The 21,992-nt window shown below is 32.4% G+C and overlaps 2 protein-coding genes and 3 long non-coding RNA genes across 6 annotated transcripts in view; all 5 read right to left on the reverse strand.

Moving 5' to 3' along the window:
• Positions 1–4,181, reverse strand: part of LOC146934084 (uncharacterized) — a 42,957-nt gene extending 38,776 nt beyond the window's left edge. The window contains exon 1 of the long non-coding RNA XR_015007646.1: positions 3,703–4,181. This is a non-coding gene — a long non-coding RNA (uncharacterized LOC146934084). The remainder of the gene's footprint in view (positions 1–3,702) is intronic.
• A 6,035-nt stretch (positions 4,182–10,216) lies between these two features.
• LOC146934087 (11-beta-hydroxysteroid dehydrogenase A-like) lies at positions 10,217–12,088 on the reverse strand. Of its 2 annotated transcripts, XM_085705936.1 has the most exons (6): positions 11,822–12,088; positions 11,546–11,738; positions 11,354–11,439; positions 11,127–11,258; positions 10,821–10,988; positions 10,217–10,717 (listed from the first exon to the last, which is right to left on the reverse strand). In XM_085705936.1, exons 1-6 carry the CDS (start codon positions 12,002–12,004, stop codon positions 10,424–10,426), a joined length of 1,056 nt encoding a protein of 351 aa, XP_085562062.1. In that variant the 5' UTR covers positions 12,005–12,088; the 3' UTR covers positions 10,217–10,423. The 2 variants fall into 2 exon arrangements, with proteins under 2 accessions (XP_085562062.1, XP_085562063.1); XM_085705937.1 differs by lacking the exon at positions 11,127–11,258.
• Positions 12,089–17,284: 5,196 nt separating this feature from the next.
• On the reverse strand, positions 17,285–18,535 carry LOC146934088 (uncharacterized). The gene is made up of 2 exons (XR_015007644.1): positions 17,962–18,535; positions 17,285–17,719 (listed from the first exon to the last, which is right to left on the reverse strand). It is a non-coding gene; the product is annotated as an uncharacterized LOC146934088 (long non-coding RNA).
• A 445-nt stretch (positions 18,536–18,980) lies between these two features.
• LOC146934089 (uncharacterized) lies at positions 18,981–20,141 on the reverse strand. Its single transcript, XR_015007645.1, has 2 exons — positions 19,629–20,141; positions 18,981–19,101 (listed from the first exon to the last, which is right to left on the reverse strand). It is a non-coding gene; the product is annotated as an uncharacterized LOC146934089 (long non-coding RNA).
• An 814-nt stretch (positions 20,142–20,955) lies between these two features.
• On the reverse strand, positions 20,956–21,885 carry LOC146934090 (uncharacterized). The gene has a single exon (XM_085705938.1). The coding sequence runs from the start codon at positions 21,783–21,785 to the stop codon at positions 21,153–21,155; it is 633 nt and encodes a 210-aa protein (XP_085562064.1). The 5' UTR covers positions 21,786–21,885; the 3' UTR covers positions 20,956–21,152.
• Between the last annotated feature and the right edge of the window lie 107 nt (positions 21,886–21,992).

Below are 21,992 nucleotides of genomic sequence, written 5' to 3' on the forward strand. Positions count from 1 at the left end.
CTCTGATCAATTGCATCCTTCTCTGCATTTTATTTCAATGTTATTTGCAAAATTCATGTAAAAGGGTATTTTAGTCATTTCTTGCATTCAACTCATTTTAATCCTTGAAAATTGTTTGAGTCTTTTAAATTGATTTGCATAAGTCCTTGTTTCAATCCCATGTCAAAATTCATTTCAAAAATATCAGTCGAGTCATTTTTTAGTCAGTTTAGCCTCTAGGGGCATTTTAGTCATTTCCCATGTCAAAATCTCTTTCAATCTTTAAAAATTTGTTTGAGTCCTTTCAAACAGTTTGAATAAGTCTTCATTTCAATTCTATGTCAAAATCCATTTTAAAAATTTGCATTTGAAGTCATTTTGAGTCAGTTTTGCCCCTAGGGGCATTTTAGTCTTTTCATGTGTTAAAACCCTGTTTAAATTCTAAAAATTGTCCCTGAGTATTTTAATTCGCTTGTATAAACTCTTGCTTTAATCCCTTGTTAAAAAATCATTTTAAAATTGCATTTGAGTCGTTTTTAGTCGTTTTAGTCCCTAGGGGCGTTTTGGTCATTTCACATAATATTTCTGATACGTTTTAATCTGCTTCGTTGTTTTTAATCGTCTCGCTTTACGTTAATTTTCAATTTACTTTTTTCAATTCAATTTTAGTTTAATTTTCGTTTTAGTCCTCGTACTTTTGTTATTTGCATTTTAATCCCTTTTAAGTTTGTTAGAGTCCAAGTGCCACGTGTCCAAATGTTATTGGTCCACAAAAGTTTGTTACAAGTCAAGTGCCACATGTCTCTATCCCATTGGTCCAAGGCTAGTGACTTAGTCTATAAATTGGTCAAAGGGTCAATTAATCTTTTTCACCAATCATTATCACACTTTTCACAAAAAATTCACCCAAAAGTCACAAAATTTTTTTCTTTCTTCCCTCTTTCTTCTTTTCTCTCACGTGACAAAAAAAACACCACCACAACTAACTCTTTCCCTCATCTTCACCACCATAACAACCTTCCCTCCACCACTTCACCACCCTAACAAACTCCATAACTAATTTCCACCACCACAAACCACCGCCATCTTCATCAATCTTCACCTTCAACTAACAACAATCATCATCATCATAATCCATCACCAACACATCCATTTTCGTTTTCCTTTACCACACAAACATTCAAACACAAAGCAAAAGCCAGAATTGAATTTGAAGCAACGAAAGAAGAAGGAAGAACGAAATCAAGAACAAAGGAGAACGATTCGCGAAGAACTTCGAATTGGAAGCTCCAAGAGGTATCGCTGCTCCTCTTCATTTCTTTTGATTTGATCGCAAATCTGTTCGTGTTAGATTTAGGTTGTTCTTGATTTAATTTTGAAAAGCCTGCTCGAATTCGAATAGAGAAATAAAAACCGGTTCCGAAATTGCAAGATTCGTTTAGATCGGAGCGTTTTGGGACTCGCCGGAAGCTGCACTTCTCGCCGGAGAAGATGAAGTTTCCGGCGAGTTGATGAATTTTCCGGCGATGTTCATATATTTTCCGGTGAGGTAGGTGAGGGAGATGAAGATTATGATGTGTTCTTGATATTGTTTTCAAAAAAATTGAGAGAGAAGAGAGGGAGTTCACGTGTGTTGTGGTTTAAGAGAGAAGAAGAATTCACGTACTGTATGTGAAGAAAATCATTTGTTATTACTTCTCTTTTTAAAACCGGTTCAAGTAACCCATGGGTCTAACCGACCCATCCCCATTCCTTAGGCCCATATATTTGCCTTTTGTGTGGTTTCTTTGCAGTTTTATTGTTTGCACCCCCCTTTTCCTGCATGTTTTACTATTTTTTTTGCTAATTGCACCCCTGCACTTTCAAAAAGTCCTTTAAAAATTCCTAAAAAATTCCTATAATTTTCTTTGTACTTTTTGAGCAATTTTGACATATTACATGTCAAGATTGATCAAGAAATACTGGAGAATTATTTTTTACTTTGGTTTATTGTTTTTTCTTTAATTTTTGTTGAAAATCTTGATAAAAAACTTGTAAAAACCTTGTGATTTCTTTTACATTTGTTTTGAGTGATTAAGACTTGTTTCTTGTGACCTTTTGCATGTTGAAAATTGTTAGAGAAAGTGCATGTGAAATTGTGAATGATTTGTGTTGTTTTTCATCATATCTTGTGAAGCTTTTTTGCACATTTTAACTCCAATATCTTGGCTCATGATAATTGGTACTTGATGGGTGATCTTAGGGTGTTATTTGTTGCATAATATGTAGTGTTTGGTGCTGTTTTGAATGGGTGATAATTGGTTGCTTAGTTAGCAAGTTATTTGTCATTTTAATATGTAAATTGGTGCAAAAATAGACCTAGTTTCATATCATGATTCCTTGGCTTATAATTTTCTTGTAACTCTCACATTAGGGCTGACCCCAAAACTCTTTGAAAAATGTTACAATGTGAGGGTTATGGGTCTTTTGTTTGCTTGGAATTTTGGTATCTTGTTAGATGTATTTTGTCATCTTTCTTTGCCATTTTATCATGTTATCATGCCTTATTTCTTTGTCAATCTTTTCTACTATCACATGCCTATTATTACTAACCATTTGTTCATTTGTTGCATACACCATAAGCATTCCATGTCTCATCCCTTTCTCCACTTTAATTTCTTGCACTTTAAGTTTCAATTTCATGCAATTGGATTTGTACCAAAATTAGAATGTAATAACTAGGAGTTCTTGTAATATTTTACTTTCATGCTTTTAATTTCTTGGCAAAGAGGCCATAGAATGTATCTAGGGTATAATGTAAAGGACAATGGACTCTAACGATGTACACCGACACAAGCACCGACACATGCACACACATCACTATATAGCTAGAATATGCATGTTTAGATGTATGTTTAGGATTGTATGCTTAGATGAATGCCTAGGACTTATACTTAGAAAAAACCAATTTTCCAAACAAATGCGAACAACTTCACTCAAACATTTTCCATAATAAACCTTGGGGTCAAAACCCCATTGAATTTTCCTTTGTCATTTTCTTAATCAAAAATTCAATGAATATTAATCATACTTTGACCATATTTTGCAATTCACTAATTCAACCTCACCTTTTCTTAAATTCTCATGCCCTTGAGGCCTCTTTCTATTCTTCAAAATCCATTTTCAAACTTAAAATCAACCAACAAAAACAAAAAAAATTTTTGAAAGAGAACTACGGTGGATTTGATCCCTTAATCGGGTACGTAGGCAAGGAACAAAATTCCTCAATTCAACTAAAATAAAAATCCAAAAACATTCTTCTCCCTCCAATTCTTCACTTAATAAACTCCTAGGTTTAAATAAACACTTTCAAAATAGCATTTAAAAATAAAGCGCGCGCGTAGAAATTAAAGACGGTTCCTATAGGTTACTATAGTCGTTATGGGTGCCTAACACCTTCCCGTAGCGAAAACAACTCCGGACCTCGATTCTCAAGGGTTTTGCTTACTTTTTCCCTTCCCAAGAAAAAATAAGATATCACCGGTTAGAAAGGTTCAAACGTAATCAATGTTTGACACCCGAAAACCAAGATAAAACACCAGATAACAATAAGTTCATACAGTCTTCAATAACAACTTAATCATCGTGATTATGAAGAAAAAAAATCAATTAAAAAATAAAAAAAAATGAAACAAAAAATAGTGAAAAAATAAATTGAATGTGAGAGAGCTATAAAAAAGATACCTTTGAAGTGAAAAAAGAGTAGAATCGATGGTGAGGGTGGTGAAGTGAACTAATGGCAATGGTTAATTGAAGTGACGGAGAAGCCCTGGAGCTCGATGGGTTTGGCTGAAAAATGGTGGATTCTCACAATGGTGAAGTGACGGTGGTTTGAGATTCTGGATCGAATCTCAGAATCTCAGCTCTAGAATCTGACAGTGGATTCTCACAATGAAGTGACGGTGGTGGATCGATGGGTTTACGGTGAGAAAGAGAAATCGGAGAAAGAGAAATCAAGGAAGCGGGATTAATTTGTTTGTGAGAAGAAACCCCAAATCGATTTGGATTGAAGGGTTACGGGAAGGGGTTGAGCGATTGAGTTCAGGGAAGGAGTTCAAGGAATCGATCTGGAATCTGAGAAGATTTTGGGTGAGGAACGGGTTTTTGTGGTTTGAGAGTAAGAAAAAGGTGAAAAAATTAGAAGAGAGTGAAAAATTGAGCACATATTGTTTAAAGTTTTGGAGGTATTGAAATATATTGGGGCGCGTTTTACCCAAGAACCTATACCAACGGCAGGCTTGCAATTTCGGTCCCAATATGCTATCTATACCAACGCATTTCTTTACAGTCACTAAAGGTGACCGTTGCTATATGGCAAATTTCTTGTAATGTAAAACGAAAAGTTGGTATATTTGTAGGGACCAAAAACATATTTAACCCTAAAAAAAATGAAAAAGTGGAGTATTAATATACACTATGGGACAACTTGTATGTTGTCAAAATAAAATTTCTCTTTTTTTATATATTAGTTCTTCACAATTATCTATTTACTAAAATATAATTAGATAGACATAAAAGTGTAAATAATTTTACATAACATTGAATATTGATTTATGTTAGAAACACTCATTTTAACACACTATTTCAAACATTTACTTTTGAATATTAGCTAAACTCTAGCTTTATTCATTCAATTCAACTGAATTAAGTCTATAATTTATAAAATTTAAAATTTTAAGATAAATTTATCCATTTTCATTAAGTTTCCATATTTAAATATATTTTTATTAATAATTTTCAAATCAGTTGATATATTCTTTTAAAAATATGTAGTACTCCATCCGGTTACATTTATAAGTAAAAAACATTTTTTTAGATACATTGAATACTTAATGTATGCAGTCACATTTATAGGTCATGTACATTAATTATTCAATGTACCTAAAAAACTACTTTTTGCTTATAAATGTGACCAGAGGGAGTATTTTTTTTAGCAAAAATGAAAAATAAAATAAAATTTGGTCCATTTGCATATGAATTTTCAAACTTAAAATCTAATATAAACATAGATAAAAGAACGTATATTTGAAGACTGGGAGATCATTAGAAGGAAAAAAAAACCATAGATTTGAAGTTAATATTCATATGTAGATGAACAAAAAGGAAAAAAGTACAATAAAAAAGATAAAAGACCAAATTGTTATCTAAAATTAAATTATGTTAAGAGATTAAAAATGTAGTTTTGCCTAGTATATATTACTAGTAAATCACGTATATATCCAAAACATGTCCTTTGCGCAAGCGTTCAACAAAACACACCCTTTTGTCGGTGTGCGGAGCTATTTACGTTTGATTCGTGTTTTATATTTTATAGAAACTAGTCTAAATACCCGGCGTTGCCGGGTTAATTATTATAAGCAAATTTTTGTGTTCGGGAAAATATAAATATATTAGGTTGAAATAATTTAAATTCATAAGTAAAATTCATTAAACAACATAACATATTAATGGTTAAAATCCTTTAACCAACAAATATTGACTTTAGTTTCGCACCTAAATAAGCTATCAATACTTGGCTTATAGTGGTCGAAAATAATATTCATAGTCTGCATCATAAATAAAATAATATGTTAAAAGGTATAATACTTTGCCATAAAATAAAATTTTAAAGACGTATGAAAATAAAGAAGTATGAGAATATTTGGTTTAAAGTTATTGGACTTCAGGAATATTAACATTAATTATTGTAAAAAAAAAAGTCTACAGAAACAATCAATAGTATAGTATATATATAAAGTAAGGTTTTTTATGCCACGTGTCACTTCCACATTCATTCTCAATATTTCTATTATTTTTTCTATTTTTAAAAAACCAATATTTTATTTAACATAAATATCTCAACAACATTTTGATCTTATCCACTCAATATTTTCTTTAAATTTTTTTTTGAATTTCTAATATTTTATGTATCAGAAATATCTCAACAAACTACACATAATACTTTCAACAAAGTTTACATGTATGATCTTATTTTATGATTAAAAGACTTCAATTTGTTTATTTGTTTTTAGGAAAAGAAACTTCAATTAGTTATTACTAATCTTTTAGCACTGTATCATTCAATTAGTTTTTATGTTTGAGGAAAAAAAGGGTTCGATTAGTTTTTATTTTTGATAAAAAAAAAAGTTCGATTAGTTATTATGTTATCTTTTAGCAGCATATTCTAATGCAAATGTTAATTATAAATAAATAAATTTTTGTTAATCACACATATTTACATATTTTGAGCACAAGCAGAAATCCCAAACCTTCTTTTCATTTAACATTTTTCCTTTTTCAAGTTTGCCAAACACCAATTTTATTCCCTTTCAATCGATTTTTTTCTCTCATACGCGTGGGCCATGAAACAAACACATGACCACATGTTTAAAGGGACCCAAAACTTTTACCACTTGGACTAATTCATTATTGATTTTGTTCCACTTTTTATTCTTGCATTGGACATTCATCTCATCATTTATATATATTTTTAAGATATTATTATAATTGTAAATTTAAATAAATTCAATCTAATATACTTACATGTGTATTCGTGCACACAAACTTATAAAACTTACTATTTAATATCTAACCCGGGCAACGCCGGGTCTCTAAACTAGTAGATATATACAAACGATGAAAAAACATGATAGGAATGAAAAGCGAGCAGAAATATTAGGGATTACTGCATTTTAGAAGGAATTTGTTAAGTTAAATTGATGCGCTGCATTTTAGATGGAATTTGTTAGGTTAAATTGCTGCTAACCTAATACATCATTTTAGAGGGAAATTATTAGGTTAAGTTGCTGCAGACCTAATAAAATTAAAAAAAAGGCAAGAGGATATGAATGAAATTGGTGCGATTCATTTTTTTAGATGGAATTTGTTAGGTTAAATAATTGCAAACCTAATAAAGCAAATGAGCGGGAAAAAATTATGTTAAATTGCTGCAGACCTAACAAAATTAATAAATAAGGAAAAATTAGGTTAAATTGCTGCAGACGTAACAAAATTAATAAATAAGGATAAGTGTAGGGAAAAAAAAGGCAAGAGGATAGAATGAAATTGGTGCGATGCATTTTTTTAGATGGAATTTGTTAGGTTAAATAGTTGCAAACCTAATAAAGCAAATGAGCGGGAAAAAATTAAGTTAAATTGTTGCAGACCTAACAAAATTAATAAATAAGGAAAAATTAGGTTAAATTGCTGCAAACGTAACAAAATTAATAAATAAGGATAAGTGTAGAAAAAAAAAGGCAAGAGGATAGAATGAAATTGGTGCGATGCAATTTTTTTAGATGTAATTTGTTAGGTTAAATAATTGCAAACCTAATAAAGCAAATGAGCGGGAAAAAATTAGGTTAAGTTGCTGCAGACGTAACAAAATTAACTAGATTTTTGACCCGTGCTCCGCTCGGGTTTACTGTAAAGGGATTGGCATACGAATAATAAAATGCAATATATAATAGGTAACGGTGAAAAAATAACACGTGATAATCCATAGTAGACAAAATAAAAGACTTCATAAAATGTATGACATCTGAAAATATTATAAAAGAAAATTCGGTAATCCTATCAATAATTCAGGTATATATAACCAAGTTTACATGGAAATTAGGGTAGCCGAAAAAAAAGTATAAAATAGAAGGCATCAAACGTGATCATTGATATGCTCATAGTTTCTAGAACAAACGTGCAGCATCAAATAAGTGTAGAAAATATTTTCTTCAAAAAAAAAAAAAAGCAAGAGGATATGAATGAAATTGGTGCGATGCATTTTTTTAGATGGAATTTGTTAGGTTAAATAATTGCAAACCTAATAAAGCAGATGAACGGGAAAAAATTAGGTTAAATTGCTACAGACGTAACAAAATTAATAAATAAGGATGCATTTTTTTAGATGGAATTTGTTAGGTTAAATAATTGCAAACCTAATAAAGCAAATGAGCGGGAAAAAATTAGGCTAAATTGCTGCAGACGTAACAAAATTAATAAATAAGGATGATATTTGTACAACCATTTTGTAACAACCTTATTTCTCATACTCACATTATATTTTTACTTTTTCTATCAATTGTTTTGATTTCCATTTCAATATATCTACTTTTCTATATAAATTTATGATTATCTCAAATCTTGTTAATAATTATTCAAATAACACACCTCATATTTTACTATAGCTTCACGATCGTGTTTGAAACGTCACCTAAAACGCTAGACATCGATGATATGTGATATCATCTTTAGTTTCTGCATTCAACATATTGATATCATCTCCGTTGATTGGTTTTGTTTGGCATGGCAGGAAACCAAGTTACCATTATATTTGAATAAAACACGCATATACACTTTCAGATATTTTTTTTTTAAATAATATATATACACTTCTAGATGTCGCTACAGATATACACCAATCAATACTTATGCACATGTTATTTATTACAGTAGCGTAAAATAATTATTTTGGAATCATTGTTAATCATCCCCCTCAAGTTTTTCTTTTTTTTCAACTACTTCTATCTAAATAAATGATTTTTAGAAAATTTTAGATTTTTATTTTGTAATTCTATTCTATGTGATTCAGAAGTTTAATTGCGACGGTGATGTTTGTTTCCACGCCTTAATGTGGTGTGATTTTTCATCTTGTTGGTGTTCATTTAAATTGACGAATTTTCTTCTTTAGTTTCCGTTACAAATTCAAAAATGACTTTTACATGTTCTGAAATCATAGCTACTCCAAACACTTTAATTTTCATAAATGTGCAGGCTTTATTTTTGCCGTTTATGGATATTGCGAGTTTATTTATAAAATCATCTTTTTGTGTTTTAAAAACTTTAAAATTTATTGTTTTCCATAGATGTAATTTTTATCAAATTTGAGTAAATAAATATTATTTTGTCAGAAGAAAAAAAATAAGCACACTTCATAGCAAACAACATAGAGCATTTATCAGTTGGACACTTAGGGTGAAATTACAAAATAAATAAATTAAAGTGTTACATTTACCTTCTGTTTTTACTAATTTCTTTTGTTTGCGTGGGAGGAGGAGTCTGTTAGGGAATGTTCTCTTTTATTACATAACTTTGTTTTGCAGGATTCTGTTCATGATACTTGGCAGTGGCTGTTAGATCCCATTCATGGGTATACGGTGCGAGGAGCCTATCGCTCTATTACTTCCTCGGACGATATGGTGGACAGGTCCCTTGTTGATGACGTATGGTTTAAGCATGTCCCTTTGAAGGTGTCTTTATTTGTGTGGCGTCTCTTTCGCAACCGCATTCCAACTAAAGACAACTTGGCGATTCGTGGAGCTCTTTCTTTCACGGACGTGTCTTGTGTGTTTGGGTGTGATAGTAATGAGTCTGTGACACATCTTTTTCTTCATTGTATTTTCTCAGCTGATCTTTGGGCTCTTGTTTGGAATTGGTTAGGCATTTCTTTCGTGCAGTCTGCTGAGCTTCGACAACATTTTACTCAGTTCACTAAGATGGCGGGCATGCCAATCTATTCTCATTTATTTTTCAGAATTATTTGGTTTGTTACTATTTGGGTTCTTTGGAAGGAAAGGAACAGTCGTGTATTTCAAAATACGACTTCCACTCACTTTACTCTCATTGAAAAAGTGAAGCTTCATTCCTTCCTTTGGCTGAAATCTAAACAGGTGTCTTTTGCTTATTCTTACCATGATTGGTGGAAACACCCCATTCTTTGTATGGGTGTTCGTGTGTAATCTTTTGGTGTTGTGTGGTGCTCTGTTTTTGGCACCATAACAAATATTTTCCGGTGTTCTTCTTTTGCACACCTTGTGCGGGGAGCAACACCGTTGGTATAGTAATATATCTCATTTTGATTTGTTCAAAAAAAAAAATTTCTTTTGGGCGCTTGTTTATGCCCCCAATTTATCATTAACGGTTGGGGGTGCCAACATAATGGTTGAGATGCCATATCTATCAGCATCAAATTGAATTTTACCATCTTCCATTGGTGATTTGATTTCTCTTCTTAAAAGTCTTGGTTAAATACTCTTCTATTTGTGATTTAATCATTTTCTGGGTCTATCCCCGAATTCAATTTTGTTGTTCCCAGGTTGGTTCATTTGAATCTTAGGCTTAAATATGGATATATATGTTTCCAACATTTTTTTCTGTCAAAAATAAAATGTTTCCAACATTTTATATTGTAGGTTTTAATAGACCAAAAAAACAAAGGTTGAAGAAATTAAGAAGCACCTGACATTGTTGCCCTAACATTTTTATATAATAGGTTTTTATTTTGTCAAAGACAATTTGTTTTTTCATACAAAGAGTGAAACCATTTTTATAATCAAATTTCTTATTGAACATGTACAAAGAACATCTTGACGTACAAGAAAACTATCTACACTACTTGAAGACAGCCCAAAAGACACTCCCATTTGACAATCACTCATTCAGTTTTGACCTCAGGAGATCGAATTGAAGATGGATAGAACACGTTTTTGATCCCAGTAGCATCCAAAATCTTTTTACTAGGTGCTTCTCTTGCTGGAGTATTACTTGATCTAGTCAAGTACAGCATTCTGAAACCTAACTCCAACAATTCTGGACACAACACTTTCACAACATATGTCATTCTAAACCAAGCTGGTGCAGTCAAGTATCTATCTCCCCTCAATGTACCATTCACTATTGATTTTGCACATTCACTCACTGACCCCACTGGCGTTGCACTCACTTCAACCTAGTACATATATATCATCATAACATTAATAATGTAAATTATATGAATAGTTATAGCATGTATTACTAGGTAAATTAAAAGATGAGATTGAAAATTTTGTTACATCTCTCATATCTTGGTCGACGCCCATTTTGCCTTCTGGTGGCAATAATACTTTCCCTTTGGTCAATTCAGATTCTATGTAACCTGGTGTAACAATTGTTACACCTATGTCTGCTCCAACTTCAACCCTCAATGTCTCATATAGACTTACTAATGCTGCTTTGCTTGCCTGCAGGGTAGTAGTGTTTAATTTAATATATTGAACATATTAATTGCAGGGTAGTAGTGTTTAATTTAATATATTGAACATATTAATTGAAAATAGAGATACATTATAATAGTAATATATCAATCAGTCACTTAGTACATTATATATACTCCTTCTGGGTGCAGGCATCCAAGAATCAATTGATGAAAGGACCACAATTTTGCCTCTACTGTTTCTGAGGTGTGGTAAAGCAAAACGGGTGGTGTAAACTGATCCCCAAAAGTTTGTGTCCTACCAAAATACACAGCAAATATACATGCAATGATTGGCTGATTCAATTCAACTCAATAAGGCCAGATGAAGTAATGTAGTTAGCTTTAAATTACCATGAGAGGTCTCCAATTGGTGATATCAGTTACATCTTCAAACATCATGGCAGCACTGATTGCAGCATTGTTTACCAAATGATCCACTGCAATGCATTACAGAAAATTAACAGTACAAAACACAGTGAAATATATTATATACTATATAAGATATTTATTTATGTGATTAAAGAAACTTTAACTGTCACATACGTCTACCAAAATGGTTAACAGTGTCATCGACCAAACGCCTACAATCATCAACTTTAGAAACATCTGCACGCATTATAATAACATCAGGAGAACCAAAATCACGAGCTCTATCAGCAACTTCACGGAGTGCTGTATCTCTTCTAGCAGAAAGTGCTAAGCGTGCACCTCTCTTAGCATACTCGTAAGCCAAATGCTACAAAAATTAAAATCATTAAATACAATATTAATGTTAGTTATGTGTATATATGAATTAATTGAGGGTAGTATAGGAATTACCTCCCCAATACCAGAGGAAGCACCAGTGATGTGAACAACTTTACCAGCAACATTTTCAGGGAAGAATGTAAAGATAATGGAAAGGAAGAATTTGAAGGTCCAATATGGTGGTAAGAAAAGGAGTAAGGAAAAGAAGGTGAAGGGAGGTGCTACTATGTTCAGGAACTGATGAATAAGGTCCATCACTGATTACACTTTAAGAAAAAGGATAGCAAAATCTGGTAATAACTATATATCTGAGAAAGTTGCTTAATTTATTTGAAGCTGAAATTAATATGAAACTTTGGTATTTATAAACATTATAATTGATCATAAGAAGAGGAGCATGCAATGGAAGGTTAAGTGTTAGGAGTAGAAATAAAGGAGATAGATTACGTGTCATGACCAAAATGCCAAGTGTAGGACATGTGTCTTTGAGAGAGTGAAAAACTATCGGTGAGTTTCAAATCGTTGATTACCTCGGCAAGAGAATAATGTTTTGGCCAAGTATTGTAACAACATTTTCTAGAAACAATATCCAGATTCATCGAAGCAGACACATGCATAGCATCTATGAAGCAGACAGTTAAATGTCGACACACGAATAATTTGTGAAAATAAATTTATAAAATGTAATGAAATGTATCGATAACTATTTTCGAATTTAGGTTGACCATTACAAAATCGACTTATAAAGTGCTCACACTTAGAAACATAATGTCAAATATTATCTCTTTAATATAGTTCAAATTTAGACACACCTTTAGTCTCAAGTATCATACTTTGAAATATGTGTTCGCATAATTTGTATGATTTGGGCTTAGAGCATTGCTGATAATGATTTAGTGGTCTAAACGACTAGGCATGGCAATGGGGCGGGGTGGCGACAGGTTTTACCTTCCCCATCCCCATACCCTATTCTCATATATTTACCCGTTACCCTACCCATACCCAACGGGGATGAGAAATCAAACCCTATCCCCGTCCCCGACGAGCCCATCCCCATCCCCGTACCCGTAGTGAATTATTTTTTAATAAAAAAAGTTTTTTTTTATCCAACCCCATTGGCAATTTCTTAAAGCATTATGTTCCCTTAAACATTTCCTTAACATAATGATTTGGTTGCTCCTTTAAAAATCAAAGGCACTTTTTATAACATGGGAATTATTAAACCAAATAACAAAACATGATCTAGGGTTGTGTTTCTATTTATATAAAAAAGGGTAAAAAAATAATTTTTTACATTTGGGACGGGTATGGGTATGGGTTCGGGGTGGGTACATATAACCCCGTTACCCGTCCCATACCCGTGTTTTGAAATCGGGGAAAACCCAAACTCATACCCAAACCCAGTCAAAGCGGGGAAAACCCGTCAAATCGGGGTGGGTTTGGGTGGGTACCCATGGGGACGGGTATTGTTGCCATGTCTATAAACGGCTAGTGCTAAATGAACTTTCAAATCATTTATTACTGTAAAATGTTTATGCTGAAAATTCACTCAATTTTACGTTAAAGTTTTGTATGGTTTAATAATTTGGAGGTTTTGTTCTGGAAAAATCGTGGTATGATTTTTAAAATTATGTGACGATTTTGGATTAGGTTTTCCGTATAGTCATGTGTACGAGCTTTAAATTGTGACGCGATCCAGGAAAACTGTGACACGATTTTGCCTGAATTAAAACACTTATAAGAATCATTTGACCTATAAAGAGCTTGAGAATTTCATAAAAATCAAATGAGGGAACTTAGAAACAAGATGATGAGGGTCTTTGAATAAGGGTCAAGATGTGAGTCTTGTAGAAACAAAAGAGGGAGTTCTTGAGAAAGGGTTGATGTCTTTTGGAGAGAGGTTCACGGAGTTAGAAAACACATTAGGGTTTAGGGTTTAGAGTTGGGAAACATATTTGGGAAACACATTAGAGAAGAGTCATTGTGGGCAACTTAGGTGACCAGAAGAGAAGATCTTTAAGAAATCAAAGTCTATGGATTGGTTTCTTTTGAGGATAGATTATATAGAGTTGAGAAACAATTAAGAAACACCTTGAGTAGTGAAATAATTGAGTCTATTGGCTACGGGAAAAAGGTTGAAATTAGGATTGTTCTTGAAGAGTTGTTGAAGTTAATTTCTTGTAACTCTTTTGTATCTCTCTTTGTAAAAACTTATTCATAGTGGATTGGAGAGATATCTCTCCTCTAGATGTAAGTCATTGTTGGGCCAAACTGGGTGAACAAATCATTGTTGTTGTTCTCTATACTTTACTCTCTTCATCTTGTTATCTTTTTGGTTCGACTGTGATTTTGTTTTACACTTGATTGCTATATTAAATCTAGATCTGTTGTTGTTGCTTGTGATTATTTTGATTATTAGTTGTCATCGATATACTTACCCAACACATCTAAATTTATTTGTGTAATTTTGAGTCTTGAATTCACATCAGTCTAGTATAGTACTACTATTTTATTATTGAAAGTAACTACTATAAATTAATATGATGAAACATAGTCATTAAAAGTGTAAAAGTTAATTTAATTTAGAAAATCATATGTCACAAATTGGTTCATTGTAAAGAAAATATGAAGTACTGGGGCAACATAAAATTTCATGTTTCCTACTAAAATTACATCTAAACATATTTAGGAGCAAAAAATTATCCATCATAAATTTGTACTAATTGATATTGTGATGAGGTGCAATTTTCATCTCGCCACCTAATTTACAAACAAGATACCACACAATTGATATATCTATTTAGATAAGGTTTATTTTGAGATTATGCAAAATAACTTAAGCAGATAAATAAACTTTTATGTTAATTTATAAGTTTTCACTAACAAAAATTGTATCTTCGTAAATTGATTTTTCATAAATTACATTTACAAACTTTTAAATAATACATGAACGCTTATTTATTTGCATAAGTTGTTTAGTATAAACTCAAAATAAACCTGATCCAAACGGGCTCACAGTATTTGGAGATTATTAGTCTCCCGATCGCCTATTTTTAACACCTTAGAACTGATTCACCATTCATCTAAAAAAACTCCCAATATATTTGAAGGTTGTGGAAATGTCCCCTTGAGTGAGGAAATTAGGAAATTTGGAGATGCAAAGAAGCTTCTAAGCACGAGCAACCCTACAAAAGCGCATACTGGAATCCTGAAATTAAATGGCTACGGTGGGTTCATGCACTATATAAAATTAGCACGTGTAGAAGATATTCACGTACAAGTGGGAAGTACGTATATATGCTTATCCATGAAGCATTTTCGTGATGATCATGGCTGAGATCCATAGATAAATTATGGGTTTTTCTATCATGTGCAAATTTGGACAGGTTAAGAAGTTTAAAAAAAATAATTTGTATTGAAACTTGTATATTTAATATTAAATATAAATTTTTTAAATAAATAATTGTTGTTTTTCAAAAAAAAGTTATTATTTTAGTTGTTTTAACATGTGCAATGTTACACATGTTAGACAAACTCATAAATTATATATCCTAAAACATGTCAACGAATAAAACGGCTTTTTATATTGAATAAAGTGGTATAAAATGACACTAATTACCATTTTACAATGGTCTTCAAAGATTCATGGACTAAGTTTCATGAGGTTATAATGCTAACCTTTTTTTTTGTGGTGGCTGGGGTTTGAACCTCGAACCTTGCATATTTTATGCATTGTTCATACCAACTGAGTTAAGCTTACGAGAACATAATGCTAACCTCTTTTTTTGTTTGTGGTGGCCGGGGTTCGAACCCCGGACCTTGCATATATTCATGGACTAAGTTTCATGAGGTTATAATGCTAACCTTTTTTTTTTGTGGTGGCTGGGGTTATGCTAACCTCTTTTTTTGTTTGTGGTGGCCGGGGTTCGAACCCCGGACCTTGCATATATTATGCATTGTCCATACCAACTGAACTAAGCTCACGAGGACATAATGCTAACCTCTTACTACTAAGTTAAGGCTTCATGTATAAAAAAAATAACAAAAAAGAATTTTACTAATAATTTACATAGCTCATGTTGTGTACCTTTAATTAGTTGAAGAAATTTAAACATTGATTAAGTAGTCATTTTAAAAAAAAACATTAATTACAATAGTTAGAAAATATTTAAATAAAAATTGGATAACCAATTTATAATGTAATTGTATAAAAAGAATCATGAAAAGAGATTATCATTCTACTGATCTCGTAATTGAAATCATTTTAATTTGGTATATATAGCTACGGGTTATGTCTTCAGACTAATTCACGATTTTTTTTAAGATCGGGTATGATATTTTAAAAAGAATATGGATTTTGAAAAAATTCAAATGTACAATTCAAGTATATAATTTATGATTTTACATGGATCTCAAATGCATTATTATATGTAGGGGTCGGGGTTTAAACCCGGACACCCCCATTTATTCACTTTATACGGTGAATTCTAGCTATTAGACTATCTGAAAAGAAAAAGAAAAAAAACCTTAGAAAAAAAATACTTGTACCAAATAAATTAGTCATAGTACTCATGCCTTACAAAGCCCAATTTATTCTATTTTCAGGTGTCTAAACTAAAGGTTGGTAAAACATGATACCGTGTTTATGGTCTATTTTAGGTCTAAGTATTTTACGACTTGTCTTTTATAAAAGACGTCTCATTAGATTAAGGAGTGTGAGTGTTTTATATAAGACCAGTGTTATACCTCTAAAAAAGGGAGCATCACGATCTCTTCAAGAATAAAGAGCAGCAATCACAATGCACTATTTGCCACAACACACGGAGGTGTGGCTGAAAAAATTGGAAATAAATGAATGAACAATAAACCATGCAATAAACACTTGCCGGAAAAATTTCGCTATGCCTTTCTCTCATTAGAAATAGCATTTTCCATTATATAAATTAAACTTTACGTTGATTCCCAAGCAATGTGGGACATTAAGCCTACACCCAATGCTACTTCATTGAAGACGGACTCAAGAACTCTCTGTTAGCCACGATTGAGAGCATTTGTTTCGGTACACCTTAAAGTTTCACTACAAGAATTTTGGTTATTATTGGTGGAAATAATCCCCCAGTAATGCAAAAAATCCCTCAGTAATACGCATTACTGGCGGATTTGAGTCCCTCAGTAATATGAGCGTCAGAAATGTTACTGGCGGAATTTTCCCTCAGCAATGGAGTGGGAGTTCTGACAAAGCATTACTGAGGGATTATTCCGCCAGTAATTACTGACGGAACAATTCCGTCAGTAATTACTGACGGAATAATCCCTCAGTAATGCACAATCAACTTCCTTCTAGTATTACTGACGGATTTATCAGCCAATAATGTTTTTGCAGATCTGCATTACTGACAGAATTTTCCGCCAGTAATGCACTTTCCACCTTTTTTATTTTGTTACATCACTTTTTTATTTTAATTAAAGATATAAAATTAATTAAACGCAAATAAATTAAAGGAAAAAAATTAAACATAATAAGACACAAATTAATTAAACTAAAAGAATAAACTAATTATTATAAATAGTTTTTGTACAAAATCATAAATATTTCAATAATATTCATACATGTGAATTTTGCAGCAACTACTATTTCAATTAATCAAGTGGTGAAGAACTTTGGTATGATAGACAACACCTAATATATTTGTCTACGTGAATGATGGCTTGTTGAAATATCCCGTGAAATATCCATACGCATAACGCAAATATCCATACGCGTAACGCCCCAGACCAAATAGGAAGCTAAGAACAGAACAGCCCTTCTCAAGACAACAAGGGGAAAAAAAACAGCACCAGGCAAAAACAATTGAGTATCCTATCCTAACTTCAGCATAGTTTCTGCCACACACTGCTAAATGAACCTTATTTGCAAACTTGTAGCAAAGCTGAAGAATACTCACCCGCGCTTTGAGCCACCAATATAACCTATAAATAAAACACTCTATTTAATCAATCAACATTCATCATATCTAACATCAACTAATTTGAAACACACTGAATGTATTGCACAAAGACAGAGAAATCTTATAAATCGTCACACATGTAAGAATCCACAATTTCATTTGTTGGTTTTCAGTTTGCAGTATCCACACAGTCTTATAGTTTGTGTTCCATTTGAAAGAACAGAGATTAAAAGATAGGAATCTAATTCACAAAACAGAACCTACCTTTGGTTCCAAATTGCAATGTATTAAGCTTTTCTTTTATTACTTGCTTTCACCAGAAACAATGTAGAAAGCTTTTCTTTTTAACTTGTTTTCCCCAATCTGAAACAATAACCGCAGTTATTAGAATAAATTTTTAGCAAATATTGAAAGGAAATAAGATCAGAAGGATGACCTATGGACCACTGAAACCCGATAACCTCCGCTTAATTTTTATAATAACCTCGGCAAAAAGTGGAAAAAGAGAGGACATAACTAGAATTAGAAATATGTGTATTGTAAGATACTAATAACCATGTTTACAATTTGTTTCTTTTCCTAACTTTCTATCTTCTAGCCATGAGAGAACAAATCACACTTTCTCTCCATAAGTATTAGTTAAACTTAAAAATTCAGCGCTACTACTCTTATATCAATATATAGATTAACTGTGCCACGTAGAGAAAAAAGACATCATAAGTACTACTCCATAAGTATTACTTTCATGACCTTAAAAAGACATCATACATTTAGCATAAAAAAAAATCACTAGCATATTTTAATTCATCAGGACATTGAAAGGCAATAAGATCTAGAGGAAGACCTGTAGGCTTGCTTCTTATCATTCTGAGGCTTGCTTCTTAATGCATTGTCCACACATCCAAGTTTCATATACATATCTATAAGTGTCGTTCCAAGAATGACGTTGACATACAAATTATTTTGGCCTATAAATGCATAAACTCGTTTGCTCATGTCTATAGCTGACACTCTGTAAAGTAGTCTCATCCGGTCAAATTCCAAGGATATGCATTTACTGAAACAAAGCCATAGCCTCTGAGAAACATCAATGTTGAGCATAACCCAATATCATAGCACTCCAAGATAAAGTATCCTTCTCAAGTAACCAAAAATCTGCATTCACCATTCTACAAAATATACAAATCACGGTTAATAGGATAAGTTAACTAGTCAAAAAACAAAAGTTCTTGTAAACTTTATACCAGCAGGAAATTTAAAAAATCATAAATTAGAATCATAAATCACCAGAAAAAGTACTCCATTTCATTATAGATTTCAATACATATAAAACTGAACTAACATAACAGGTCAAAATACTAGGTGGATTATGGCAGGTACATGGCCAGTGGTGGTTGTCCTTTTCTGTGTTAGAAACATAGCAGACATGAACAACACAAGCAGGAAAATGCAGAAAAACCAAAGATATGTCAGAGTAACCTTTAGTCACACAAATAAAACATAAACTAAGAACAAATACTTATGTACTTAGAAGAAGCAACTGATCATTGACAACATGTATATCTGTCAAACAAAATACAGGCTTATTAACAAAATACCACTGTCACAGACACCACAAGTGATAGCATAACAACTCCAACATGCTCTAATGATTTAGCTAAATCAACCACTGTCCTAACAGAGCATTCTAGCAACAAATAATTTGGATATAGAAAATTCCAAAGGCATTAATCCTATTCCTCCATACCATGAAATGAGCCTCGACACAATAGCTTCAGAATTCTATATAGAAAATTCCAAAGGCATTATTCTATCTTCTTCTCTCCTACTTGTGTGAATTGAAAAATTAACAAAATCAAAGAAATTAACAAAACAAACCACTAAAATCAACAAAAAAGCTCAGAATTCTATAAAAAAAAAAAGAGATTAACCTGCAAAGATTGGGTCACAGTTGGATGGTGAAACGAACAGCTGGTTGCAGTTGGGTCGCAGCTGGGTAAAGAAAAGCACGATTCAAGGTGAACCACCGACTTGGGAGAGAAATGCGAACCACCGTGTTGGGAGAGAAGTGAGAAAAAGAAAAACACGATTCTAAGGTGATATTAAAAGGATTTAGGGTGAGATTGAAGAAACCCTTTCTTCACTATTGAAGAAACACGATTAAGGTGAGAAAAAAATGATTCAGGGAACAATTATTGAATGCAAGTGAGAAGGCATGGTGATGAAATTGAAGGTTAGGTTTCAAGAAATTGGATGTTTGAGAGTGAGATTGAAGATTAGAAATTAGAAATTTGGGAAAGTGAGATTAGAATTTGAGTTTTAGGGTTTTGGTAAAGTGAGAGAGAAAGCGGGAGTCTCTGAAAAAATTTGGGCCAAAAGGGACTTAAAGAGATGATTAAACTACATTACATTACTGGCGGATTTGGTTGCAATACTGACGGATTGTTTGCTTTAATTACTGGCGGATTGGAAGCGTTATTGACGGATTCTTAAATAACAACATTACTGGCGGATCTTTTGAATTACCGACGGATTATATAATTCAGTTATACTATTACTGACGGATTATATCCCTCAGTAAATGTGTGTTTACATTATTGGCGGATTATATCCCTCAGTAATAATTCGTAGGTTCTTTATTATTAATACTGACGGATTTATCCGTCAGAAATGTAACTCACTGAATTATTGTGGGATTTTTCCGTCAGTAACGTTATTGAGGGTTTTTTGGATGTTACTGAAGGTTTATTCCGCCAGTAATTACTGAGGGCCTAAATCCCCCAGTAATACAATTTTGAATTGGTTAGTAAATTGGGGAATTCTTGTAGTGTTTTACATTGTTTGGAAATCGAGATCAAAAGTAGTTTATATTTCCTCAACGCAACGAGACCTCTTTTATGAAAGACAAAATTGTAAAAGACTTACAATCAAAACAGACAATACCGTAGAACGCGGTGTGAGGTGTACCAGAACACTTACAAAGCCAAATTTATTTTCACCGTTGTGTCTTATGCTCTTAGCAGTAGCAACTTCAATTTTCATATGTGAGTTCAAGTGACATATTCTTGACCCAAAAATAAAAAAATTATGCTAGTTCACATGTCAAGTCCTTCAACTTGCTAAGAATAGAGGCATTTCCAAAATTTGTATTGAATGGGATTCCCTTGTGGCGATCAATTTCATTGAGGAAGGATTGTTGATATCTCATACTTGTCATGGTTTGGTTAATGATATAAAAAAGATCACAGCACAAGTGACTTCAGTTAAATTCTATCATAATTTTCAGGAAGCATAGAAAGTTTAAATATGGGATTTTGATCAAAACTTGTTAACAAAACCATTAAGCTTTTTATAATGGTTTTTTTTTAATTTGTTCCATCAATTGACTCTGTTAACATGTGTCACACAGACATTATAGATGGAAAACTCATGCACCCTTCACTACTATTATTAGTCTAGTAACAACCATTCTGCAAACGACTAAGTTCTAGTTTCCTATGCCTATTTACTCTTGCAATGAAATCTTCAGCCCTTCTACTCAATTCATCAGAACAAGAAGCAACCGAATTACTTTGTTCATCTCCTTCATCAAGATCACTATCTTCTTTGGCTCCCCATGTTTTTCTAGTTTCCTTACTCCATACGTTTCTCTTTAAGGTTATAGTCTTCTGTCCAACATGTTTCTCAAAAATGTTCATAATATTCTCCTCAACATGTTTCTCAAAAGTTTTAGTTTTGTTGACTTCAAAACTTTGAATCTGAGGCTTTATAGTTTGACTACTTTGAATGTACTCATCAAGATAAACTTCAGAATTTGAAGATGAATCTGAAGAAAGGATTTTGGAGTTTATCATAAGGACAAGAATGATGATGTTACAAAGGATGAATAAGAGCTTTGAACTCAAAAGAAGAGGGACTAAACTTGATATGTACACCAAGACTGAAGAAAGATAGGGTAAGCAAAGTGTGACACAACAGAATAAACTACATATTAATGCTGTTAAGGAATAGAAATGTAAATTTTCTAGGAATTGGTGCTTCTTGTACTTGTTCATGGCTTGAATCTTCTTGATCTGGTTAGGATCCATTTGATTCAAGTAGGGGTGTAAGGTAGCTAGGATTAATAAGAGAATATAGAGAAGATTAATTTTATTTCTCTGAAATGAGAGCAAATAAGAAAGGGTCAGTTATATAGATTGAGAAAAGGATTGATTTGTAAAATTATTTAAATGCTACTTTAGCATTATTTGATAAGGATTTCACAACTTTTTTTAAAGACATAGGACATAGTGGTG

The sequence above is a fragment of the Medicago sativa genome, chromosome 4 (assembly GCF_051527215.1).
Source record: "Medicago sativa cultivar Bolivia chromosome 4, Bolivia_mono, whole genome shotgun sequence".
In the NCBI taxonomy this organism is placed as follows: Eukaryota; Viridiplantae; Streptophyta; class Magnoliopsida; order Fabales; family Fabaceae; genus Medicago; species Medicago sativa.